The sequence below is a fragment of the Muscardinus avellanarius genome, assembly GCF_963383645.1.
Source record: "Muscardinus avellanarius genome assembly, chromosome: 10".
NCBI classification, from domain to species: domain Eukaryota; kingdom Metazoa; phylum Chordata; class Mammalia; order Rodentia; family Gliridae; genus Muscardinus; species Muscardinus avellanarius.
In genome coordinates, this window is record NC_137796.1 from 63,240,781 (window position 1) to 63,258,479 (window position 17,699).

Here is a 17,699-nt window from a genome sequence, read left to right on the forward strand (position 1 = left end):
AGGCTGTTGAAGCCCAAGGCTTTCCTCCTAGCAGAGTTCTCCCATTCCCCATAGAAGTTCACACCAGAAACCTAAAAGTGGTGTTTTAATTCCTCCTCTTCTTCAGGCCCATTTCCAAGTCTTGTGTCTCACGTTGCTGCCCACTAGGCGGTCCCAGTGTCCACATCTCCTGTCTGGATTACTGGAGCACCTCCACATTGGCTTCCCTCCCTTGTTTGGCCTCGCCTCCACTGCAGTCCATTTGCCACTTAACAGCTGGAATACTATATTTTAAGTGTGTCAGACTGGGCCACTTCTCTGCTCCACATCCTTCAGTGGTTCCTTATTGGCATTGAAACAAAAATTCAGTTCCTGGCCGGCCCCTCCAAGGCTCCCCAGTTTCTAGTCTTGCTGACTTGCAAACCTTGATCCCCAACTTCAAAAGGGGATCATCTTTCTACCCTGCGGTTCCTCTGTCCATCGTGATTCTCCTCACCAGCCCCAGGATTGTGTTGCATGTTGATTCCTGGCTAGAATAATTTCTATTTCCCTCCCTCCCTGACCCCCAAGCAGCCATTACATGTATTAACCCAGTTAATCTCCGTCACAGCTCTATGAGGTCTTTACCTCCTGCTCCACCCCCTTGTGACTGTTCAGCTCCAGTGGCCTCCATCTCTGGTCTCCTGAACATTTAGTGTTCAGTCCCATCTTTAGGTCTTTACTTGTGCTGTTCTTAGTTTTATTTATTTTATTTTTTTTTTTTATTTTTGGTGGTACTGGGGGTGGAACCCAGAGGCTTTCTACCTCCGGGCTATACTCCCAGACCTTTTATATATTTTATTTGGAAACAGGGTCTCACTAAGTTGCTGAGAGCCTCACTAAGTAGCTGAGGCTGGCTTCGAACCCGTGCGATCCTCCTGTCTCAGCCTCCCAAGCGTGGGGATTACAAGGGTGCGCCACCACGCCTGGCTCTGTTCTTGGTTCTTGAAAGGACTTTTTTTGTACCTAGCCCTCCTCTCAAGAGGGCTGGGCTCCGGAGAGAACCTCCACGAACAGACCTCTGCTGGGGTCCAGCTCTAGCAAGAGTCGAGGTTCGTGTGCTGGTGAGAGGAGAGTCGAGGTCGTGAGAGAGAAGACACCGACACACGGGACCAGACGGCAGCTTCTCCAACTTTATTCTGATGGATGCTTCTCCAGCTTCTCTCTTACTTCTTTTACTACTTTCTTACTACTTACTTCTCTTCTTACTTTTATCTTTCAGGATTTGTTACAATCTTTATAGTCATGCAAACGGGAACTTCAAGGACAGGAAAAGTTTTTTTATAGACTTAAGGGCAGGGTGCCAGACATTTAAATAATCATAGAAAGTGTGCTTTGTCTCATCACAAGGCCAGCTTGAACTTAATCTTATATATTGGCCTAAACTAAGGTCAGTTTGAACTTAATCTTTGGCCCAAACTTTATCCTTGGGAAAAAAATCTTTGCTGCCTGAGTCTCTCACAAGCCACTGCCCATCAGTTTTAGTTATAATGCTTAGACATAAAATTCCAATTATACATATTGATCCAAATAATCCTAAAATAATTTTTTGAAGAGAGGAATGCTAGACATACTTCATGGGGGATCTGCGCCTTTGCGGGTCCCCTGATCGAGCTTTCTCAAGATCTGCATGAGATGCTGTAGCAGGCCTCCCTCTCACTGCACAGATCCCAGCTCCGTCGCTGGACTTTCCCCTGCTCCCTGTGACTGTTTAACAACCCTCTGCTTTAGCCTGCATAAAACTCATCTGCACAGACTGTTCACTCATTTTCCCTTTGGTTTTTGTCTAACGGGAAGCTGCTGAGCATGTGCTTGTACATCTCCACCATCCACTTATTCATTGTGCATTTATTAAGTACTTACTCTATGGCAAGCGTTTTCTAGAACCAGCAATGGAGAAATCAGAAGAGAACATGTGTTGTTGAACTTAGATTCTAGCAGATGGTAAAGGGAATTTGGTCATGACACTTCTGGTGCCGTATGTGTGGGATTGTTTTTTTTTTATCCCCTTTAACAACTAATTTCCCAACTCTCTGGACACTGATTGAGTGTTCTGTAATTTCATTTATTTCTGAACTACCCAGAGTTAGTGTCAAACCTCACAAGATTTGTTTGTTTGTTTGTTTGTTTTGCTTTTTGTAGTACTGGGGATTAAAGCTCGGGGGCATTCTACCTCCAAGCTGTACCCCAGTCCATTTTGCTTTTTGTTTTTTGCAAAAAGGTCTCACTAGGTTGCTGAGACTGTCCCTATGTTCCTGAGGCTGTGCTTAAACCTGCGATCCTCCTGGATCAGCCTCCCAAGCACTGAAATCACAGACTTGCTCCACCACACCTGGCTTTGATTTTCTTCTTTTGAAACAGTCTCACTAAATTTCTGAGGGCCTCACTAAGTTGCTGAGGCTGGCCTTGAACCTGCAACCCTCCTGCCTCTGCCTCCTAGGTACTGGGATTACAGGCATGCGCTCTCACGCCCAGCTATGTGAGGGGTTTTTTTTCTTTCTTTCTTTTTTTTTGGTGGTACTGGGGGTGGAACCCAGAGGCCTTCTACCTCTGGGCTGTACTCCCAGACCTATTTTATATTTTTATTTGAAAACAGGGTCTCACTAAGTTGCTGAGAGCCTCACTAAGTATCTGAGGCTGGCTTCGAACCTGTGTGATCCTTCTGTCTCAGCCTCCCAAACGCGGGGATTACAAGCGTGCACCCGGCTCTATGTGAGGGTTTTTTATGGAGGCTTTGTGATGTTGGCATTATCAGTTATCAACTCACTATCCAACCCTTTTCTCTTCCCTGGGGATGACAGGTGAGGTTGAAAGTCCCATTGTGAGCCGGGCTTGGTGGCACACACTGTAATCCCAGCATTTGGGAGGCTGAGACTAGAGGATCGCGGTTCATGGACAGCCTCAGCTACTTAGTGAGGTCCTCAATAACTTAGTGAGACCCTGTCTCAGAGAATAAAAAATAGGGCTGGAGGTGTAGCCCGGAGGTTGAATGTCCCTGGGTTTTATCCCCAGATCCGCAAAAAAAAAAAAAAAAAAAAAAAAAAAAAAGAAAGTTCCATTGTGCCCGGTCATGGCTTAAGTCCTACCAGTGACCAGACCCATCCAGGAGCCCACCAAGACCCCCAGCAGCCAAACAAAAGATGCTTCTGCCACCCAGGAAATTCCAGGGGATTTAGAAGCTCTATGTAAGATGCTCCAGTTGTATCGGTCAGAAAATTATAAAGGTTTGCATTGCTCTATGCCAGGAACTAAGGACAGATACCAAACATGTATTTATTATGTCATAGACAGATAAGAAATTAAGCATGATAAAAATACGTCTCCAGGCATATGATAATACATGTGAAAAGATGAGGCAGAGAAAGTGGTACAGCACTTGCCCAGCCCTGTACAAGGCCTTGTGTTCAATCCCCAGCAACACACACACACACACACACACACACACACACACACACACACCAAAAAAAAAAAAAGGAATAAAAAGAAAAAAGTGTTCTAGGCCAGGCATGGTGGCCTGTGCCTGTAATCTCAGTACTTGGGAGGCTAAAATTAGAGGACTACAGGTCTGAGACCAGCCTCAGCAACTGCGTGAGACCATTGGTAACTTAGTGAGACAGACCCTCCTTGTTTCAAAATAAAAAAAAATGAGCCACACTTGGTGGCACACACTTGTAATCCCAGCATTTGGGAGGCTGAGACAGTAGGATCGCGGTTCACAGACAGCCTCAGCTACTTAGTGAGGCTCTTTGCAACTCAGTGAGACCCTGTTTCAAAATAAAGAAGAAAAAAAAATAGGGCTGGGGGGATAACTCGGAGGTAGAATGCCCCTGGGTTCCATCCCCAGTACTGCAAGAAATAAAGAATAGAAAGTAAAGAAAGAAAGAGAGAAAGAAAAGAAGAGAGAAAGAAAGAAAAGGGCTGGGGATATAGCTCAGAGATAGAGTGCCTGGGTTCAGTCCATAGTACCACAGTTAAAAAAAAAAAAAAAAGTGTTAGCCAGGCGTGGTGGCACATGCTTGTAATCCTAGCATTTGGGAGGCTGAGACCGGAGGGTCGAGGCTCACAGACAGCCTCAGCTACTTAGTGAGGCCCTTTACAACCTAGTGAGACCCGGTTTCAAAATAAGAAAAAAATAGGGTTGGGGTGTAGCTCAGAGGTAGCATGCCCCTGGGTTCCATCCCCAGTACCGCAAAAAAAAAAAAAGTGTTGCGGGCCAAAGGAGCAGGAGGGAAAGCCGGGAGGGTGGAGCAATATCCCTTGTGGCCATGTGGCTGGAGCGGGACTAAAGGAAATGAGTACCAATGAGGTCAGGGGCCTGGTGGGGATGGGGGCCAGATGGCGCAAGATGCTGGCCACTGCAAGGTCTGGGTTTTCCTCTGTCTGAGATGAGAGTCACGGCCAGTTTTTGAGCCAAGCAAGGCCATGCATGATTTGACGTCTAAGGCTGCTGTGTGGATAGCAGGATACAGGGTGAGGCTGCAGGCGGAGGTCCCTGTTAGGCGCTGCAGTAATCCGGGACCAAGAGGAAGCTTGCCCACACGGTGATGAGCGGGAAGGTGCACAGGAGAAAGTCCAGGTCTGCCCAGAAGACAGAACTAGTGGGATTTGCTGGTGGATAGGAATGTGGGATATGAGAGAAAGAGAAAAGTCAAGTAGCTACAGCGGCACTGACTACGACCCCTGTCATAACGCACATGTTCTCCATCTGCCCATTAAGGCAGCTCCAGCCACCCGTGGCCGCAAGGCACTTGTGGGAGGAGCTGAGTTTATAACCTTGGGAAGCGTTTGTTAGTTTAAATAGCTCCTACTCCCAGACTGCGGGAGCCACAGAGACATGTCCAGAGACTCTTAACTATGGGCCCCACTTTGTCTACTTGGTTAGGAGCTCCTTCAAGGCAGGCTCTATGACTCATTTCTGTTCTCGTAGACCTGGAAAAGCATGTGGAAGGCACTAGGTATCTGGCAAATCTGTGTTGTGACTCAGTGGGTGAATAAGTGAAAATTTTATGTAGTTGCATTTCGTAGTGGCTTCTGTTGTGGACGGGCGTTTTTGGCTTGAGCGGGCGGAATGATGTTCTGTTTACTGACACAGAGAGATGCTGGAGGAGCAGGTCTGGTGGGCATTAGGGGAGAAAAGGGAGGAGAGATTGGGGCTGGGTGTGAGGTATCTTTAGGTATCAAGTGGAAACATCTCTGAGGAAGTTGGATATACAAGTCTAGAATTTAGGGGTGAGGGCTTATCTGAAAATGAAAGGCTTGGAGTCTCCAGGCTTGAATGAGACACTTGGGACCATAACACTGGCTACATAGGGGAAGCGAGTGTAGACAGGTAAGTGAAGAGGATAAGAAGGTTTCTCCAATGTAAAGGTGGAACACGCCTGTAATCCCCATACTTGTGAGGCTGAGACAGGAGGATCACAGGTTCTTGGCCAGGCTCAGCAACTTACTGAGACCCCGTTTCAAGCTAAAAAATAATAAAAGCTGGGCGCGGTGGCGTACCCTTGTAATCCCCGCGCTTGGGAGGCGGAGACAGGAGGATCGCGCAGGTTCGAAGTCAGCCGTGCTGGTTTAGGAGACCCTGTTTCCAAATAAAAAATATAAAAATAGGTCTGGGAGTGTAGCCTGGAGGTAGAAGGGCTTCCAGGAACCCCAGTACTACAATAATAATAATAATAATAATAATAATAATAATAATAATAATAATAAAATGGGGCTAAGGCTGGGGGTGTAGCGTGGAGGTAGGATGTCCCCGAGTTCAACCCACAGTACCACAAAATACAAATAAAAATATTGGAGCCCAAAACAGTCTGGTGGGTCACCATAAAAAAAATTAAATGTAGTCTTGCTGTAGGGACTCAGCAATTCTATTCCTAGGTATATACTCAAATGAGTCAAACTCTGTGTCTGCCCAGAAACTTGTGCATGAATGTTCATAATAGTATCGTTCAAAGTAGCCCCAAAGTGGAAATACCCCAAATGTCCATCAGCTGATAAACAGATAGACAAGATGTGATAGAGCCATATGATGCTAATGATGCTATATTGCTTTGCAATAAGAAGGGACAAATCAGAGTTATATGGAACACATACATGGATGAACCTAGATTCCTGGGAAGGAGGGGGTCCTGTCCAGGTTCAAAAAGCCAATACCCTAGACCTATCCCAGAGCCCCCAATTTTATTTTATTTTATTTTATTTATTTTTTTTGTGGTACTGGGGTTCCTGGAAACCCTTCTTCCTCCAGGCTACACTCCCAGACCTATTTTTTATATTTTATTTGGAAACAGGGTCCCTTAAACCAGTGCAGCTGGCTTCGAACCTGTGTGATCCTCCTGTCTCCACCTCCCAAGCACAGGGATTACAAGTGTGCGCCACCATGCCCGGCTCCCAATTTTCTTTTTTCTTATTGTGGTACTGGGGATGGAACCCAGGGGCGGTCTACCTCTGAGCTGCACCCCCAGTCCTATTTATGTGTGTGTGTGTGTGTGGTACCAGGGATGGAACTTATGGACATTCTATCTCCGAGCTACACCCCAACCCTATTTTTTATTCTTTATTTTGAAACAGGGTCTCACTAAGCTGTGGAGGGCCTCACTAAGTAGCTGAGGCTGGCCATGAACTTGCAATCCTCCTGTCTCAGCCTCCCAAACGCTGTGATTACAAGCTTGCACCACCACAACCGGCTCCCAGCCCTATTTTTTTATTCTTTATTTTGAAACAGGGTCTTACTAAGCTGCAGAGGGCTTCACTGAGTAGCTGGGGCTGACTGCGAATCTGCGATCCTCCTATCTCAGCCTCACAAGTACTGGGATTACAAGCGTGTGCCACCACGCCCGGCTGTCCCCAGTTTTCACGCAGCTCCCTCAGTTCTTCAATAAAAAGGAGACAGAGCCGGGCGTGGTGGCGCACGCTTGTAATCCCCGCGCTTGGGAGGCGGAGACAGGAGGATCGTGCAGGTTCGAAGCCAGCCGTGCTGGTGTAAGAGACCCTGTTTCAAAAATATAAAATAGGTCTGGGAGTGTAGCCCGGAGGAAGAAGGGCTTCCAGGAACCCCAGTACCACCAAAAAAAAAAAAAAAAAAGAGACGGAAGAAAATAAATAAAATTATTTATTACATCCGAATCACAGTACAAATAGAGATTAAATAAGAACAGGGAGAAGGCGGGTAGCCTTTCCCCCTGATCCTAAAAAACCCACACCCTGATCAATAAATACCCCCCCTTCTCCCAGCGACCCAGAGCTCTAGGCTTCCATATAGTCCAGACTGCAGAGCCCTGGGTGGGCCTCCTTGCTGCAAGGAGGAGGTAAACTGAGGCCCAGAGAATCCTCCAGGGCCTTGGTGGCTCCCGGAGGGCCTCAGGCAGGTCTCCCCTTGCAGCTCCTGAGCGGGTGTGGCCAGACTCACACCTGGACGCGGTAGCCCCCGGTCCTCCTCCTGCAGAGCCTCCGCACGCCCACCCAGTAGAGGGTCAGCATGACCACCCAGTAGCCCACGTAGGCGCCGGCGCCGGCTGCCAGGTGGACGGCCTCGGCTGCCCGGGAGGGGCCGCTCCAGTCTGCCCGAGCCTCCTGGGCCACGCTGCGCACCAGGCCCCCGAGCAGCAGCAAAGCCCAGAGCGCCAGGGGCAGCAGGGGGACGTAGTTGGCGGCCAGCTTCCGCCGGCCCGAGGTGCCCCAGCCGCTCTGGTTCATGGTGACCAGCGCCAGGAACTTGGCGGGCAGCAGGCCGCACATGTAGAGGGGCGCGTAGAGGGAGAGCAGCACCATGCGCAGGCAGCCGCGCAGCCAGGCCGCGAAGGCCGCCTTGGCCAGCGCCACGCCCTGCACGCACAGCAGCACCCAGAGCAGCGCCCAGGGGCGCCCCGCGTAGAACAGCCGCAGCACCGTGGCCGCCACGAAGAACGGGAAGAGGCCCGACACCACCGCCTCGTAGGTCATCCACGCGTGGTGCCGGTGCCACCAGAGCGCGTTGTACAGCCACTCGCGAAAGTACGACTTGGACCAGCGCGTCTGCTGGCTCAGCCAGCGCAGGAAGGACGACGGCGTCTCCGAGTAGCAGCGGGACCGGGAGGTGTACCTGGCCAGGTGGAAACCCGGGTCAGCTCTGGAGCCAGCAGAGAAGGCTGGTGCACACGCTGGGGCATTACTTTCTCTTCCCAAACTTTCCTCCCAAACCTCCCCCAGGCCCCCAAGTCCTGGGGCTTAAACCCGGGGACATTTTACTTCCAGCTACACACCCAGCCCTTTTTATATTATTATTATTATTATTATTAATTATTATTATTTTCTGGTGGTACTGGGGATGGAACCCAGGGGCCTTCTACCTCCAGGCTACACTCCCATACCTATTTTTTTTTTTTTTTTTTTTTTTTTTTTTTGGTACTGGGGTTCCTGGAAGTCCTTCTACCTCCGGGCTATACTCCCAGACCTATTTTTACATTTTTATTTGGAAACAGGGTCTCCTAAGCCAGCGTGCGGCTGGCTTCGAACCTGCGCGATCCTCCTGTCTCTGCCTCCCAAGTGCGGGGATTACAAGCGTGCGCCACCACGCCTGGCTCCCAGACCTATTTTTTATATTTTATTTGGAAACAGGGTCTCTTAAGCCAGCTGAGGCTGGCTTCGAACCTGCACCATCCTCCTGTCTCAGCCTCCCAAGTGCGAGGATTACAAGCGTGCACCACCATGCCTGGCTTTTATTTTATTTATTTATTATTATTTTTTGTGTGGTCCTGGGGATGGAACCCTGGAGCCTCTACCTCCAGGTTACACCCCTGACCTATTTTATAATTTATTTTGAAACAGGGTCTCACTAAATTGCTGAGAGCCTCACTAAGTAGCTGAGTATGGCTTTGAACCTATGTGATCCTCCTGTCTCAGCCTCCCAAGTACTGGGATTACATGTGTGCACCACCACGCCTGGCTTTTAGGGTGGTGGCACATGCCTGTAACCCCAATACATGGGATGGGAGGCTGAGACAGAAGGATCACAGTTTCGAGGATAGCCTCAGGAAGGGCTGAGACTCTCATCAACATAGCGAGGCTGTTTCTTTCTTTTGTTTAGCCTCCAGGCTATACTCTCAGGCCTATATTTTTATACTTTATTTGGAAATAGGGTCTCACTAAGTTGCTGAGAGCCTCACTAAGTAGCCGAGGCTGGCTTTGAACCTCTATAATCCTTCTGTCTCAGCCTCCCAAGCACTGGGATTACAAGTGTGTGCCACCACGCCCAGCTTGGGGCTCTGTTTCAAAACAAAACAAAACAAAAAAAATAAGCCAGTGGTGGCACACACTTGTAATCCCAGTGCTTGGGAGGCCGAGACAGAAGGATTGCAGGTTTGTGGCCAGCCTCAGCTACTTAGGCCCTCTGCAACTTAGGGAGACCCTGTTTCAAAAATAAAAAAATAAAAAATGGGGCTCAAGTGTAGCTCAGAGGTAGAATGCCCCTGCGTTAAATCCCCAGTACTGAAAAAACAAAGCAAAACAAGACAAAAAATAAAAAGGGCTGGGGTATAGCTCAAAGATAGGATGCACCTAGCTTCAATCCCCAGTACCACAACAAAATAAAAGTAAAAATAAAGAACGCCAAACAGGGTCTCACTAGGCTGCTGAGTGTGCCTCAATCCTGCTATCTGCCTTTCTTAGCCTCCCAAGTATTGGTGGCTGGCTGGTTGGTGAAGGCCTTCCTTCTCCCTCTCTCCTCCCTCCCCTCCTCTTCTTTTCCTTTTTCCTCTCTTTCTTTCTTTCTTTCTTTCTTTCTTTCAGTAACAGGGATGGAACCCAGGGGCATTCTACCTCCAAGCCACACCCCCAGCTCTATTATTTATTCTTTATTTTGAAACAGGGTTTCACTGAGTTGCTAGGGCCTCACTAAGTAGCTGAGGCTGTCCTCAAACTGCGATCCTCCTGTCTCAGCCTCCCAAATGTTGGTCTTCTTTTCTTTTGTGCTAGGGATTGAGCCCAGGGGCATTCTACTCTGAGCTACACCCCCAGCCCTTCCTTTTAAAATATTTTTATTTTGAAACAGGGTCTCCCTAAGTTACTGGGCAGTGGCCTCCAACTTGTCAAAGTCCTATCTTAGCTTTCCAAGTATTGAGATTACAAGTGTGTGCCATCCACTGCGCCTGGCTAAGTTTCTTAACCTCTTTGGGCCTGTTTTCTCCTATTTAAAACAGGGTCAACAGCCGGGCGTGGTGGCGCACGCTTGTAATCCCTGCACTTGGGAGGCTGAGACAGGAGGATCACACAGGTTCGAAGCCAGCCTCGGCTACTTAGTAAGGTTTTCAGCAACTTAGCGAGACCCTGTTTCCAAATAAAATATAAAAAAGGTCTGGGAGTATAGGCCGGAGGTAGAAAGCCTCTGGGTTCCACCCCTGGTACCACCAAAAATAAATAAATAAATAAATAAATAAATAAATAAATAAAAACAGGGTCAAGCCGGGCGCAGTGGTTCATGCTTATAATCCCCACGCTTGGGAGGCAGAGACAGGAGGATCGCGCTGGTTAGGAGCCAGCCTCGCTGGCTTAAGAGACCCTGTTTCCAAATTTAAAACATATGAAATAGGTCTAGGAGTGTAGCCTGGAGGTAGAAGGTCTTCCAGGAACCCCAGTACCACCACCAAAAAAAAAAAAAAAAATAGGATCAATAAAAGTTCTCATCTAATAAGGATGTCTGTCGTGAGGCCTGCATGAGGATCAGGTGCCAGGAATTTAGGATTAGTCTGTGGCACTTACTCAATGACTGTCAGCTACTTCTGATTTTACTATGACTAATTCCACTGCTATTGGTATTAGTAACGCCATGACGGTGACTGGCGCGCTTACTAATACATTGCTAACATGACTGCTTACTGTTTTTGGCAGGCCCTACGGTAAAGAACGAGACAGGCAGTGGTCGCTACCTAAGGCTGTCCGTGTGTTAGAAGTTCTCCAGGGAAGGGGTGGGCCCCCTTCCTGTGACTGTGGCAGACATTGTTAATTGGTCCTTGCGTGGTGTCCAGCCAAGCCCACAGGCTACATAGAATCCTGTCCATGGAACGTCATGGGGTGCTCACAGCGGCCAGGTCATTAGGAGAGGTCAAATGATTCTCTCCCCAGGGCACTGCTCGACTGAGTCCCAGTCTCCCTCCCCGTGTCACCTGGTGTCCTCAGCGGCCACCGCTGCCACCCTTGCGGTCTGTACCTGAAACAGCTGCCACATGGATGCTGTTACTGTCAGTCCTCTGCTTCCCGGCGGCCCCCTCATCTTAGTACAAGTCCTATAATCCCTTCAGGAGTGGACTCTGCCAATTTCACATCCTCTCCTGTGCTGTGCTGTCTCCCTGACACTGCATTTTTTTTTTTTTTATGCTAGGGATCGAACCCAGGGGCAGTCTATCTCCGAACTACCCCTGTGACTTTTTTTTTTTTTTTTCAGTACTGGGGATGGGACCCAGGGGTATCCTACCTTCGAGTTACATATACCCCCAACCTATTTTTATTCTTTATTTTATTTTATTTTTTGGTGGTACTGGGGTTCCTGGAAGCCCTTCTACCTCCGGGCTACACTCCCAGACCTATTTTTTTATATTTTTTATTTGGAAACAGGGTCTCTTAAGCTAGAGAGGCTGGCTTCGAACCTGCGCCATCCTCCTGTCTCCACCTCCCAAGCGCGGGGATTACAAGCGTGTGCCACCATGCCTGGCTTTTTTTTTTTTTTTTTTTTTTTTGGTGGCACTGGGGTTCCTGGAAGCCCTTCTACCTCCGGGCTACACTCCCAGACCTATTTTTACATTTTTATTTGGAAACAGGGTCTCCTAAGCCAGCGCGCACGGCTGGCTTCGAGCCTGCGCGATCCTCCTGTCTCTGCCTCCCAAGCGCGGGGATTACAAGCGTGCGCCACCACGCCCGGCACCATGCCCGGCTTTTCTTCTTTATTTTAAAACAGGGTCTCACCAAGTTACAAAGGGCCTCACTGAGTAGCTGAGGCTGTTGCATGCTGCGATCCTCCTGTCTCGGCCTCCTAAACGCGCGTCTCAGGAAGTTCCTGAGAAGCCTCGCTAAGTTGTTGAGGCTGACCTCGAACCCGCAGTCCTCCTGTCTCAACCCCAAGTACTAGGATTACAGGTGTGTGCACCGTGCCCTGGCGCTCCACCTAACTACTGCCTCACTGTTCCTGCCACACCACTCTCAGCCTCACCCCATCCTTACCCAGGCACTCCACTGAGCCCTTCCTTCCCTTCTTCAGAACCGCCCCCTCCCCAGGTTCACCTCCGCGGCACCGATCCTGACATACTGTATCGTCTCCTCATTCATCTTATTTTGTGTGTGTCTCCTCAGTCAATGGACCTAAGCATGCATTTGAGTTCTTTCTCACTACTGCTGCCTCCCCGGAGCTTAAAATTTAGTAGGCGCTTACTGAATATCTGCCTAGTGAATGAATTTGACAATGTGCCAGCGGTTCTCTTGGCCTATCACAAGTTCTTCCCGGCCTTCACTTGATCGAGTCTGTACTCTCCTGAGTCTCCCAGATGGACTTCCTTTCTCCCGGTATCATTGTGTGTGTGTGTGTGTGTGTGTGTGTGTGTGTGTGTGTGTTACTGGAGATTGAACCCAGGGGAATGCTACCTCTGAGCTATACCCTCAGCCCTATTTTTTATCTTTTTATTTTCAAACAGGGTCTCGCTGAGTTACAAAGGGCCTCATTAAGTAGCTGAGGCTGTCGGCGAACCGCGATCCTCCGGTCTCAGCCTCCTGAATGCTGGGATTACAAGCGTACGCCACCATGCCCGGCCCTATTTTTTATTCTTTATTTTGAACAGAAACTTACTGAGTTGCAAAGGGCCTAAGTAGCTGAGGCTGAGGCTGGCCTCAAACTGCGATCCTCCTTTCTCAACCTCCCGAATGCTGGGATTACAAGCTTACGCTACCATGCCCGGCTTGAGTTATCTTCTCTCTCTACTAAGGTCTCGCTAGATAGATAGAGTCCCATTGGCTCAATGCAAATGCCCTCTCTGGTATCTTCCTCTCTCCTCTCATGTCTCATTTGGTATAGCCCACTGTCTTGCAAGTTACTTTGGGTTTGGAGAATTACACACACACACACACACACACACACACACACACACACACACAACCCGATATCCACTGGCCGCCTCAGGCACCCAACCACCCATCGGAGCCCTCAGCTTACTTGGTAGCGTAGCCCATGCTGAGCATGCGGTTGGTGAGGTGCCGGTCATCCCCAAAAGTGCAGTGGGTGCCCAGGAACTTTTGGTTGTACCAGGCTTCCAGGAACTGCTGCAGGAGGTTGTTCCTGTACAGGCCTAAGGGAGGGAGGGGTGTGTTGGAGCATCAACCTTGGCTTCTTCAGGTTGGGCTCCATCCCCCTCCCCGTCTCCAATCCCAACCCCATTCTTTGGCTTCCCCATCCCAATCCCAGTCCTGTCCTCAACCCCATACCCACTCCAACTTGCCTGTCACCAGACCACTTGACCGTAACTCCGCCCAGCCTCATCTCCAGGGCCGTGGCCATTCTCAGTGCTGTCCAAAGTCCACCTCTAGCCTCAAGCCAGACCAGCCCTGTCCTTGTCTCCAGCCCACTGCAACCCCTTCCCTGAGCCCCTTCTCCAGACACAGCCTTTCTCTACCTTACTTCCCTCCCCAAACCCAGCCCCAGCCCAAACACCATCCCCACTGCCAACTCCCAATCTTCTCCCACACCCAATTCCTACCCTATTTGTGCATGTGTGTGAGGGTACTGGTGATTGGACCCAGGGGCATCCTATCTTTGAACTACACCCTCAGCCCTATTTTATTTTTGAAACAAGGTCTTGCTAAGTCGCTGAGGCTGGCTTCAACTCTGCAATCCTCCTGTATCAGCCTTCAAGTATTGGCATTACTGGCATAGACCATCATGCCTGGTTTCTTTGTCCCCAACTTCAAGAATTTCTTCAGCTCCATTGGGATCCTCTGCATCCATCTGTGGCCCTCTTCAGCCCTGCACACACTTACCCAGGGGACCACTGATGCAGGACACGCAGTCGAAGTAGCTCTGGCAGGCCCGCTCCACATTAAAGGCAACCCAGTACCGCAGGCTGCTTAGGAAGCTGACCCAGGAGTCCAGGGGATTGAGGATCCGTACGTCTCCCCCAACAGCCCCGACCCGGGGGTCCTCGTCCAGCACCCGGACCAGCTCCAGCAGCGCCATGGGGTCGAGCCTCGTGTCTGAGTCACAGACCTGTGAAGTGGAAGGGGCTGAGATCAGAGCAGTCCTCTACACAGGGCTGGTGCTTAGAAGGAGGGCGTCTAGGGTCGTGAAGGGCAGTTGGAATCTTCTGCAAACAATCTAAACCCAGGGGCATTCTACCTCCGAGCTACACCCCCAACCCTATTTTTGATTCTTCATTTTGAAACAGGGCCTCACTGAGTTGCAAGGGGCCTAAGTAGTAGCTGAGGCTGTCCTTGAACCAAAATCCTGTCTCAGCCTCCAAATGCTGGAATTACAAGCGTGCGGCACCACGCCCAGCTGTCTAAGCACACTTTAAGATAGACCCCAAGATCCACGCCCTTGTATGATGTCCTACTGTGGTGTATGGGTGATGCCTGTAACTTGCTTCTGATCCACAGAATATGGCAAGAGTGATAGGATCGCTGGGCGTGGTGGCCCACGCTTGTAATACCAGCATTTGGGAGGCCGAGACCAGAGGATAGTGGTTTGCAGACAGCCTCAGCTACTTATCAAGGCTCTTTATAACTCAGTGAGACCCTGTTTCAAAAAAAAAAAAAAGACTAAAAAATAGGGCTGGGTGTGTAGCTCGGGGGTAGAATGGCCCTGGGTTCCATTCCCAGTACTGCAAAAGAAAAAAAAAAAAAGTGATGGGCTGTAACTCCTATGATTATCTTACCTTACACAAAAATGGTAAATAGGTTCTGCAATGTAAAATAAGACCCCCGAATCTGTTGTCTATACATTAACCAAAAGGAAAACTATCTCTGGTGGGCCAGACTGATTAAGGTCAGTGAAGCCTTTCAAGGAGGGTTTAGAAGTTAGAGACTTCTGTTGGCCCTGAAGGAACAAACCACAGTGAGTTCTACGGCTGAAAAAAATTCTGCCAACAAACACGTGAGCTGTGAACAAGACCCTGAGCCTTAGATGAGACCCAGGCACAACAACAGAAATCCAATGTTAGGCAGGAGTAAATGAATTTCCAAACTGAATGGGTGAATGAGAAAATACTCATTGACTGGATGGCTGGGGATGTGGCTCAGACAGAATGCCCCTGGCTTCAATTCCCAGTAACAAAAAATAAAATTAAAAAAAACCCAAAACAAAACAAAACAAAAAACACCTCTTGAAAGGAAAAAACGGGTTAATAGTATATTTTACTTAACCCAGTGTGTCAGGGGCACAAACTTTTTTCTTTGAAACACCAGAGAGTAAATTTTTTGAGCCAGGCATGTTGGTGCATGCTTGTAATCCCAGTACTTGGGAGGCTGAGACAGGAGGATCAGAGGTTTGAGAGGAGCCTCAGCAACTTAGTGAGACAGTGTTTCAAAATAAAATAGGGTGGGGGTGGGTGTAGCTTGGAGACAGAATGCCTCTGGGTTAAATCTTCAGTAACACACACACACACACACACACACACACACACACACACACACACACGAGAGTTAATTCCTGGAAGGGGAGAAGGAGGAGGAGGAGGAGGAGGAGGAGGAGGAGGAGGAGGAGGAGGAGGAGGAAAGAAGAAGGAGTAGGAGGAGGAGGAGGAGGAGGAGGAAAGAAGAAGGAGGAGGAGGAGGAAAGAAGAAGAAGAAGAAGAAGAAGAAGAAGAAGAAGAAGAAGAAGAAGAGAAGGAGAAGAAGAGAAGGAGGAGGAGGAGGAAGAGGAGGAGGAAGAGGAGGGGGGAGGAGGAAGAAGAGGAGGGGGAGGAGGAGGAGGAAAGGAGGAGGAGGAGGAGGAGGAGGAGGAGGAGGAGGAAAGAGAAAGGAAGGAAGGAAGGAAGGAAAGTCTCTACACGGAACCAGTAGAAGGCACACGCTCCATAGCTACGATCGGGTGTAAATGGACGAGTGGAGGCCAGCCTCTCCAGGAATGTTTGAGGGCCCGCGGACCCGGGCGCGGGGCTGGGGCGGGCCGGGCCCCGCACTCACCTGCACGTAGTCCACCGCGTCGCCCAGCGCCTTGAAGGCGGTGTACATGACCTCGCGCTTGCCGCCCCAGCGCTGCGCCACGCACACGCACCTGCGCGTCCTCACCAGCGCCTCCACCGCCAGCCGGCCCGGGTCCTCCGCCTCCACCTCGCGGTACGCGCCCGCGCCCGCCGCCGCCGCGGGCGCCCAGGGCTGGTGGTAGTTGCCGTCCCACACGTAGGTGGCGGGGTCCTCCTCGGCGAAGACCTCGCGGAACATGTCCACCATGTACAGGTCCTCGGCGCGGTTGCCGTCCACCACCATGAGCACGCGCAGCCGCGCGCGCGGGTACAGCAGGGCGCGCGCCGAGGCCAGGCACTGGCGCAGGTACGCGGGGTCCTCCTGGTACGCCGAGATGGTCAGCGCCACGCTGCGGGCCGTGGCCGCGTCCGGGGGCCCCCGCGCCGCCGCGCGCCGCGCCGCCGCCGCCCCCCGCCGGTGCTCCAGGTAGGCGAAGAGGCTCTGCGCCACCAGGTGCGCGGACAGGAACGCCCCGTAGAGGCCGAAGGCCAGGAGGCCGTGGCGATCGGAGGCCAGCGGCACGCCGGCGGCGTAGGCCCAGGTCATGAGGCCCAGGATGAGCAGGGCGAAGGCGATGGTCAGCACCCGCCGGGCCACGCCCGAGCAGCGGCGCGCAGCTGGGGTGGGCTTGGGCGCGTCCTGCTGGGGAGGGGAGGGAGGGTCGTGAGCGTCCCGCAACGCCAGTGTTCCCTTTTGGTAAAGAAGCACCCCCGGGCACTGCAAAGTTATTTGCATTAGTGAAAAGAAATATGGCGATTATCTAGGCTGATTACAGTTGTTCTTTTTTTTGGGGGGGGCACTAGAGATTGAACCCAGTGGCATTCTACCTCTGAGCTACACTCCCAGCCCAATTTTTTATTCTTTATTTTGAAACAGGGTCTCACGGAATTGCAGAGGGCCTAAGTAGCGGAGGCTGGCCACGAACCTGCCATCCTCCTGTCCCAGGCTCCCAAGTACTAGGATTACAAGCGTGCATCACCAGGCATGGCTGGCTGATTACATTTTCAACATCTAAATCCTCATGTATCTAGCACCTTCCACAAGCCAGATACGGTTCTCTAACAACCTCTTCTATCCCTGACCCTGCCTCGTAGGCTGACTGGCAATCGTTATGTTGTAGGTCTCTGAGGTCCAATACAGGTGTCACTGATCACACGTGGCTATTGAGCCCTTAAAGCATAGCCATGTTGGGCATGGTGGCGCACGCTTGTAATCCCAGGACTTGGGAGGCTGAGACAGGAGGATCGTAGGTTCACGACCAGCCTCAGCTACTTAGGCCCTTCGCAACTCAGGGAGACCCTGTCTCAAAATAAAGAATAAAAACTGGGCTAGGGGTGGAGCTTGGAGGTAGAATGCCCCTGCTTAGGTTCCATCCCAGTACACACACACACACACACACACACACACACACACACCACACACACACACACACACACACACACACACACACACACACACAAGGCTGGGGATGTAGCTGGGAGGTAGAATGC

At 50.5% G+C, this 17,699-nt stretch overlaps 1 protein-coding gene across 1 annotated transcript; it reads right to left on the reverse strand.

Moving 5' to 3' along the window:
• Window positions 1-7,419: 7,419 nt before the first annotated feature.
• HAS1 (hyaluronan synthase 1) lies at window positions 7,420-16,864 on the reverse strand (the record flags this gene model as incomplete). The annotated part of the gene is made up of 4 exons (XM_080704687.1): window positions 16,150-16,864; window positions 14,008-14,233; window positions 13,187-13,319; window positions 7,420-8,095 (listed from the first exon to the last, which is right to left on the reverse strand). The coding sequence occupies exons 1-4, from the start codon at window positions 16,753-16,755 to the stop codon at window positions 7,420-7,422; spliced, it is 1,641 nt and encodes a 546-aa protein (XP_080560813.1). The 5' UTR covers window positions 16,756-16,864.
• Between the last annotated feature and the right edge of the window lie 835 nt (window positions 16,865-17,699).